Raw genomic sequence first — 9,002 nt, 5'->3', positions numbered from 1 at the left:
AACTATGGGGAGGAAGTGGGAGGGGAGCTGTTGCATTGTAAATTTTGGTCAGTGACATGAGACAAAGTGTATGTGAACTGCTGTATGAAAAGTGAATTTACTCTGTAAATCTTCACCCAAATCAAAATAAAATTAAAAAAAATAATAAAGGGAAAATAAATAAATAAATAATAAAAATTAAAATTAAAAATGAAAGGAAAGAAAAAAAAAAAAAATTGCCAAAAATCAAGGAGCCATTTATCTATGTTCTGCATGCTATCAGACTAAGATAGACAGTGTAAAAATCTAAATATAATTAACTCTGGATAGAATTTTAAATAAAGGAATTGTACTATGTGAAGACAGAATTTTGTTTATTTATTTTTGAGACAGAGTTTTAAAACTCAACTTCCATATGTTAAGATAATGATACTGTCTTCCATACACTAGTACATTCTTCTCACCAACACATCTGCATCTTTCTGGTAAAAAGGGCAGCCAAAGAGCCATCAGGGTATACAGTAGTTCTTTGCCTTAGCGAGAGACAATAGTCTTCCTGTTCCTGAACAGATAATAAAAATCAAAGGAATTGCATAAGGGCTTTTAATATACCAGAGTGAAAAACACATTGCACATACTGTACTGCAAATACACTGTCTTCCATCTATGCATTTTAAAAAATTTGTTGAACACCAAGTATATACCAGGCACTAGAGTATGTGCAAGGTGCTAGAGAAATTAAATGGGTTAGGGTTGTTGTGTGGCAAAATAGAGAAAATCTGAATTTGACAAGCACAGTGATATATTATAAAATTATCTTTAGGTCCAAGTTTATGTATTGTAATCACCCAGTTAAGAACTAGAGTGCAGCTGATGCACTAATATGTTTTCCCATGGGTCATTGGAATTGAGTATAAAATATGCTTAACCATTTATGGGATTCTCATATCTTGAAAACCTAGTGCCAAGATATGTATTTACTAGTCCCATAATGGTGGCATAGTGCCTAAAGCATTTGACTGCTAATCAGAAGGCTGGCAGTTCAAACCCACCAGCCACTCCACAGAAGGAAAGTTGGACAATCTACTTCTGTAGAAATACCACCTCAGAAACCCAAGGAGGGGTTGCTATGAGTCGGATCCAACTTGACGGCAGTGAGTGAATCCCACTCAGATTTTAAAGAAAATCCTGTCAATTTGACTTTTAGTAAAGTATAATTTCACGTATTTAAGTATCAGTTTTCAAAGACATTAAGCTAATGATCATGATCCATACATTGAAACTTCCAACTCAGATAGGCTCTTGAAAAATCAGGTATCATTCACTGTTGCAGCTTAGTATGGTTGTCAGCCCTACAGTTAGCATATTGAGACCCCTAGAATCTTATCCCAATTAGTCACTAAATAACTGTGAGACCTTCACAATTCAACAGACTTCTCAGGTTTAGTTTCTTTTCTGTAAATTGGAGATGTTCAGATTGCCAGCTATCAAATTGAGTCTTGATGAAATACTCCAGCACTCTTGGTAGATAAATAAATAAGCGTTGTGTAAGTTCCCTTGTTCTCCAAATCTCCAAATACGGAGGACAGCCCATGTCCTTGCCATAGTTTGTAATATATAGTGTGATCAAAAATGTTTTGGTTTCCTACTTATTTTCAGAGTTAGATTGAATCTCACATTTAGATAGTTGAGAATGTAATGTACAAGGAAGAACTTTTTTCTTTCATACAAACACTTACATACATGTAAATTTTGTGTTTCTTAAGAAGGGTGGAGTGGCCTGATTTTGCCATTAGTGAACTCACACATAAGGAATTCCTATGTTAGTGTTCCTCAACATAACTTTTAATGATTTCATACAAAGCAGTACGTGTGAAAGACAGTGTTTCTCGAAGTGTGGTTCTCAATCCACCTACATGAGTCATTTGTGAAGCCTGTTTAAAATGCAAATCTACTACACCAGACTCTCTGGAGGAAGGACCTGGGAATCTGTATTTTTAAAAAGCACTCATAATTCTGAAACTTTAGGTGCTTCAGAATCGCTACTCAAGAACTGGGAATGTTGGCTTCCAAGGTTCCTTTCAAGCCACTGTTTCAGTTTGAGACCTGGCTTGACCCTTGTCAGGCAGTTTGGAAGAACAGAGCGTTCTCCAGAGTGGACCTTCATCCTTTCACCCTGAGTGTTCTGCTCTGTTAAGTACTGAGGCTCTGCTTCAGTAATAACTGTCCTATCTCCGTGTTTACCTATATTGCTGAATAGTGCACATTCAAGACGTCCCACGCTATACCGTTCCTTATCTCTGGTCTAATGGGGGTCCATCAGCTAAGGGGTATATAAATCAAGCAAGACTGTTCAGAATACATATTTAGCTATACTAAACTAGGAGCTCTGGTAGCATAGTGGCTAAGATACTTGCCTGCTAACCAGATGGCTGGCGGTTCAAACCCACCAGCCACTCCTCGGAAGGAAGGTTGGGCAATCCTACTTCCGTAGTGATACTGCCTCGGAAACCCAAGGAGGGGTCGCTATGAGTCGGGGCCAACTCGACGGCACATAACAACAACAAACTTAACATGAAAGGAGAATATACAGGGTAATTTTGTGTTTTAAACATGTATCCACATACCTTTGTGGATATTTTGAAAACAAAAATTCACTTGCCTTTTGGGAATTTTGGATTTATGTAAAAATTTAAATGTTTCTTTTCTTGTCTTTGTGCAAACCTAGAGAATATAGGGGTTGCCCACTTTGAGCTGAGAAATACTACCCAATCTGAGACTCTCTGAAAATATAAAATCTCCCCAATGACTTTCACCTCTTCTCGCCTCACCAAGGCCTCAGGTGCCCTCAGTTTTCATTCAGGTTATTTTTGGAACTTACATCATTAGGCAGTCCCCTGAAGGTCCTTTGCTTTCAAAGACTAACACCCTCGAATATGAAGGGATAACTCAGCCTTTTGATTCAGAGGAGAAGGGAAGGGCACATATTATGTCCCTGATACTAGTCAAGGCACTTGAGGTTACATTCTCGTTTACTCCTTATAACAACTCTGCAGTTGTTATCCTCACTTTATAGAGAAGTGGAGTCTGAGAGATTGGATTTTTACCCAAGGTCACACAGCTTGTCAAAAGCGTAGCTAGGATTTGGAAATGAGATTGGAGCCCATTTCTGTCTAGCTGTAGTGCATGTGCTTTTCCCTACATCAAGGAAGAGAGGGTGGCAACAGTGTCCTTTATTTCCAGACTGTATAGGGAAAGCCCCAGATAGAGTAACTTATTCACTGTCACAAAGAGGGTTCAGGATATGTAGAACTCTTTATCTCTTCTGATCTCTTTTCCTGGTCCCTGCTTTTGTTGGCCTCTTTCTCTCTCTAAAAAAAAAAAAGACTGAAACTTCTGATTAGGAATATGGCAGAAATATTTTTCAAAACCATAGTGGCACCTCTCAAAGAAGAGAACGCTCAATAAATGTACTTTATGTAAGCCTTTTTCATTGAAGGATGTAAGCAGAATTGTTCTCAAAGCTCCAAGATTTCATACATTTGCAGAGGTCTTAGGCAGCTCTGAGGAGAATTTGCCTCTTAGTGAACATGAAGGAAGTTTCTAATGAGTGTGTTCCGAGATTGACTTGGATGAATGCCAGAGGTCTGATTGTGGGGCACTCTTTCTTTTAGCATTTTATGTTGAAAATTTTCAAATACGTAAAAAAGTTGAAAGAATAGTGTAATTAGCCCCCATGTACGCATTACCCAATTTTAGTAGCCATCAACTTTTCTGCCGTTCCTATTTCATCTATAGCTCACACATGCTTTTTTTCTCCCACCCCTTGGAGTTTTTAAAGTAATTTCCAAATACATCGTTTCACGTGGTCTTGTTGAGAGAGAAAGTGGTTGAGACCTCTGGCCAGGATTGTTGATCTTTTAAAATTATTTTTTAAAGCTATCATTTATTAGGAGTCCCTGGGTGGTGTAAACTATCAATGCACTTGGCTGCTAACCGAAAGATGGGAAGTTCAAGTCCACCCAGGGGTACCTCAGAAGAAAGTCCTGGTGATCTACTTCTGAAAAACCAGCCACTGAAAACCCTAAAGAGCACGGTTCTACTCTGACACACATGGGACTGCCATAAGCCGAAATCAACTAGATGGCAACTGGTTATTATTTATTAAATACCTATATGTACTAAGTACTGTGCCAAATAGTCTACATTTAATGTTCACAATAACCCTATGAGGTAAGTAGTATTTTTTTAAAAAGAAGAGGAAACTAAAGTTCCTGGGATGAAGTAAATTTGCCTGCATTCAAGTAACTTGCCCCAGGTTACAGTTAGGAAATGTTGGGACCAGGATTCAAGCCTAGGGCATTCTGGGCTTAAGCTCTTAAATTACTCCTCTGTATACTGTTTCATGTCCCAATCTTTGCTGCTTGCTCTAACCCCAGAGTTCTCTCCTCTTTTGTGCTATCCACCCCCAGCATATTTACTAAAGCTTAGTGGCCAAGGATTTCTTTTTGTTCATAATACCAATAGCATCCACGTTGACCACTTGTGGTAGGTACTTCAGTTTCTGTGTCAACTTGGCTAGGCCTGGTTGAGTGGCTGGACAGCTGGATGTAGTATTCCCCATGATGAGACTGACAATCAACTCAATGGTGGAATCTACTGGGAGCAGCTGAGTAGCTGCCTTTGGGTATGTTGTCTGCTTCCTGTATATAAGAAACAACTTTGGGAATGGGCTCTAGCTTATGGCTCGCTTAAACCCTGCAAGTAGCTGTGTCATTGTTCAGCAGCCTGCCATGCTCTGCCGACCTTGGGACTTACAATGGACTTGAAGCAATGGCTTGCCTTGTGGTTTGGTAACATCAGGACTGTACCTGATGTCAACCTTGGGCTTGTCGGCCTCAGCAGCCAGCAGCTGCCTGAGTGTAGAGATTCCTCTAGCTCCAGTGGACCAGGAGCAAGAGGCAGAGCTAAAGCCCAAGGTTGAGGGGCTTTCACGCAGCCCCTAGAGCCTGGCACTTTGAACTCAGACTTCTAGCCCCCCGAACTCTTAAGAGAATAAACTCCTGTTTGTTCAGACCATCCCATTTGTGGTATATTCCTGTCTGAGCAGCACTAGGTAACCAGAACACCACTGATCTAGGAAGAATGATAAAAGAAGGTGTGGTAGGATTGACAGATGGAGGGAGAAGTGAGAGAAGAAAAATGATGTGAAGTGTGGTGGTTCTAAGAGCCTCCCTTCTAAATTGACCCTGTCCTTGTGTTCGTGGCTGTCCTTTGATAATTTTTCACCTTCAGAGTTGCTGTTATTTTACCCAAACAAACAAACAAAGAGAGAATGTGGTGGTAGTTTTTTTTCCCCTGGGCCCTTGAGTCTTCTCAGACAGCTCTTGGTGGCGTAGCAGTGGTCTTAGGTGCCATTCATTGACACCAGAGCCATAGGCTGCCCAGTGTCCTTTTTGTGCCTCTGTCCCTTCTTTTCTTCTATCTCGGTAAAGCAGAAGGCAACTCCCCGGTGTATTCTGGTCTCCTGCCCATCTAGCTGAGATCAGCGAGGGTATGGTGCCCTTCTCATCTCTCCGGCACCTTGCACACGATCCCAGTGTGTCCTCCCCTTCCTTTGCAACATGTCAACTACGGGCGTGGTCAGAGTCCATGAATCTTTTATTCCCCCTTATTTTCCTTCCCTATTGCTTTGCTACTCTCTTCCCTACTTTTCTGCTTTAACTCTCTTCCCTCTCAGTATAGTGAGTTGAGTAAAAGATGCCAGCCTCAATTATAGAGAAGAGATGAAAAGATTTGCGTTAGATTCGTTAGTTAAGAGACCTCGCTGGATTAGTCTTATAACATTGTGCTTGTGAGTTTGGTCCAGATGCTGGTTAAGGAGACACACGCTGGGAGACACCCAGTGGACAGTGGTGCTGCTTTGAGGACTAGGACTGTCCTAGAACTTAAACCTGGGTTCCAACCCTGATTGTGCCACTTATGACTTCAGGCAATTCTCATAACTACCTGAGTTTCTGTATCATGACTAGCTTCTAAGTTCTCTTTTATGAATGTGAGATATGGGGTAGCTTAATCATGATCATTGAGATCATTTTAACTTTTGATTGGAGAAAGGTGAGGAGAAACATCAACTCCCTTTCCTAAATTATTTGGCTGGATTAGATCGCCATCCCTTAGGTGCAGTGAAAGCAGAGGGCCAGACTGTGACATGGTAAGTTTCCTTCTAGCCCTAGGAGGCTTGGTTACAGTGTTTCTTCTGGCTTCAAGTGTGTATCTTTTTTAAAGGGATTGAAGGTAGGAAATTGGAACTTGGAAATGGGATAAAGGATTTTCTGAGTCCTATCCCATCTTAGGGATTGGCATGAGGCCAGAGGCAAAGTTTCAGGTTGTTAGATGAGACTATTCCTTTTCTTTCTTTTGTACCATCTCAGCAGCTCTTCATAGGGGTTTCGTTCCTAAGTAACACTGTTTCCCCTTCCTTTTTGTCTAGTACCTCAACATGCTAAGGACTTGTGAGGGCTACAATGAAATCATCTTCCCCCATTGTGCCTGTGATTCCAGGAGGAAGGGGCACGTCATCACAGCCATCAGCATCACGCACTTTAAACTGCATGCCTGCACTGAAGAGGGGGAGCTGGAGGTGAGTCCAGCATGGCACTGAGGAGGCTAGCAGAGGGCCTGGAGCCCTGGGGGGACTCACTCACTTGCTGTGTTTTAGCGCCTTCTTGAGGGGAAATGAAATGAGAATTGTTTTGACTGGGGCATAAATAGGCACTGAATCCATCCTGATCCACAACTTCCTTGGCTACTTCCACTGACTTTTATCTTTCCTCACGGTCCTTTCCCTGAAATGATGCCACATCTCCATTCATGTCTCTTCTGCTGCCTGGCTCAGAACCACCTTATGTAAGCTCCCCAGTACTCCCACACTCAGACACTATAGACCTGACACTCTTGTCCTCTGTTGTTCAGAACCAGGTGATAGCATTCGAATGGGATGAGATGCAGCGATGGGATACAGATGAAGAAGGAATGGCCTTCTGTTTTGAATATGCACGAGGAGAGAAGAAGCCCCGATGGGTTAAAATCTTCACACCATATGTGAGTGGTAGATGGGGAAGCACGCTTGGGGGAAAGTCGGTTGGGCTTAAAGTTCTCCATAAGTTAAATACGTAACTGGAGAGACATAGAGATAGCGGTTGTTTGGAGATCTGAACTGTTTGAATCTTAGCGCCCTCGCTCCAACTTGTCTTTCCTCTGTGCCCAGCCAATATTGGCAATGTCACATCCCGCTTGACTCAGAATTACCACTAGAAGGAGCCAAAGAATAGTGGATGAGCCTGGCCTTGCATTGCCAGTTAGGATTTTCCTGTAGGCTGAACAAGTTTGGAAGATCAGGTGACTGAGGGTGAGAGTTACTAGGCCTGGCCCTCTGGTGCCTGATCTGGAGAAGTCAGTGAGTGTTGCTGCTTCTTTTTCAGTTTAATTACATGCATGAGTGCTTCGAGAGGGTGTTCTGCGAGCTCAAGTGGAGAAAAGAGGTAATCATAAACAATTCTTGAATTGACTTTTTCATCTTTCTTGGTGGTGTTTTTTTAAAAATTATAGACCTGTGGCAAAATACCTGGGACCCTCACCTCCATTTCTGCCTGTCTAAGAACGTTAGTTAGGGACTGGTTTTCCATTGTGACCTGGACATTTTTCCAGAGGTTGGTCTCTGGATGGTGAACACTGTATGTTAAAAGCCCGGCTTCTTCCTATGATTCTAGAGGGTGAGCCTTGGTTATAGGCTGTTTTGTTCCTCAGGATTTCATGGACCTTCCCCGGCCTGTTTTCATTTACTTATTTTTTACCAAATCACCTTCCAGAAGGGCAGCTGTCCTCAGTTTTAGCCATGCTGACTAAAGTGAGTCATGATAGAGTCTATCTGGGTTAATCAAGAATGTTATGTGTTAGGAGGTTTTTGCTGCCTTAGCTACTATCTGTATGTGCCAGTGCTGGAGTGGAATTTGGAAGATTCTGAGTAATTAACTACTCATTCTCAAAGAAAATGTTTCAGAGGTTCAGAAGGTAAAGTCAGAAACATGAGAATGTATATTCTTGGTACAGTAACAAGAACATTGGACTCTGGGAATCAGATCGGAGTTCCATCCTTTTTTCTGTGTGGTTTTGGGCAAATCAGCCTCCCAAATCAGATCTCAGTTTTCTCATCTGTAGAACAACATTCAAGGTGTCTTCTGGCTCTAAAAGGCTATGATTCTAGATGGGAAGTTGTATCAGGGGAAGGGGCCAATCAGCCTTAGTCATCCAGTGATTGTTCTCAATTTCTGTTTGCAGGGCTGCCTCCAGATGGGAGGAAGTGTGGACACCTAAGGCTCTCCAATAACTCTTTTCTCTTTTTCCTTTCAGAACATTTTCCAGATGGCGAGGTCACAGCAAAGGGATGTGGCCACCTAGCCTTTCCTCATCCTTTCCCTCCTCTTCACCCCCGTCCTCTTTATCCCTTTTGTCTCCCATGTCAGACAGAGTAACCATTAACACAAAAGAAGAGAAAAAGGAAAAAAGTCATTATATTCAAAAGCTCTAAACTAAATATTAATAACCCCCTCTGAATTTCATGTCTCTGGAATTGAGCTGGTAGAGAACAACAGATTGGTCAGCACCAGGAGTCAACTGTGCTAAGACGGGAAAAGAAATAAGCCCAACCAACTCGCCAAAGGTATCTTTGTCCTTTCACCTGGGCCTCATACCATCAGACTCTCCTTGTACTATATTTTTAAAACTGGAACTATGAACTCCATCCATTTGCACTGTTCAGGCATATATATGTATGTATGTAAAAAATTATATATATATACAAATTAGCTGCACGTATATACATATATATATATTTCTTTTTAAGTTTCATATTGATGGCAGTACCTTTTTTAGCTTGTGTTTTTACACACCTTTCACTAGGATTCATGACCTCTCTTGCTCTTTATTTTGAAACAAACTTTGAAAAGAAAAAAGAAAAAATT

General features: G+C 41.5%; 1 protein-coding gene across 1 annotated transcript in view; it reads left to right on the top strand.

The window, feature by feature from the left end:
* The window catches only part of SNX27 (sorting nexin 27), a 133,398-nt gene extending 124,959 nt beyond the window's left edge, over positions 1 to 8,439 (top strand). Inside the window, exons 9-12 of the mRNA XM_007950878.2 lie at positions 6,473 to 6,622; positions 6,955 to 7,083; positions 7,464 to 7,523; positions 8,392 to 8,439. Coding sequence (XP_007949069.1) covers positions 6,473 to 6,622; positions 6,955 to 7,083; positions 7,464 to 7,523; positions 8,392 to 8,439 — 387 coding nt within the window. The remainder of the gene's footprint in view (positions 1 to 6,472; positions 6,623 to 6,954; positions 7,084 to 7,463; positions 7,524 to 8,391) is intronic.
* The last annotated feature ends 563 nt before the right edge of the window (positions 8,440 to 9,002 follow it).

Source organism: Orycteropus afer, unplaced genomic scaffold (genome assembly GCF_000298275.1).
Source record: "Orycteropus afer afer isolate SDZICR_OR568_19922 unplaced genomic scaffold, OryAfe1.0 scaffold00290, whole genome shotgun sequence".
NCBI classification, from domain to species: Eukaryota; Metazoa; Chordata; class Mammalia; order Tubulidentata; family Orycteropodidae; genus Orycteropus; species Orycteropus afer.
This window is presented reverse-complemented; position numbering and strand designations above follow the sequence as displayed.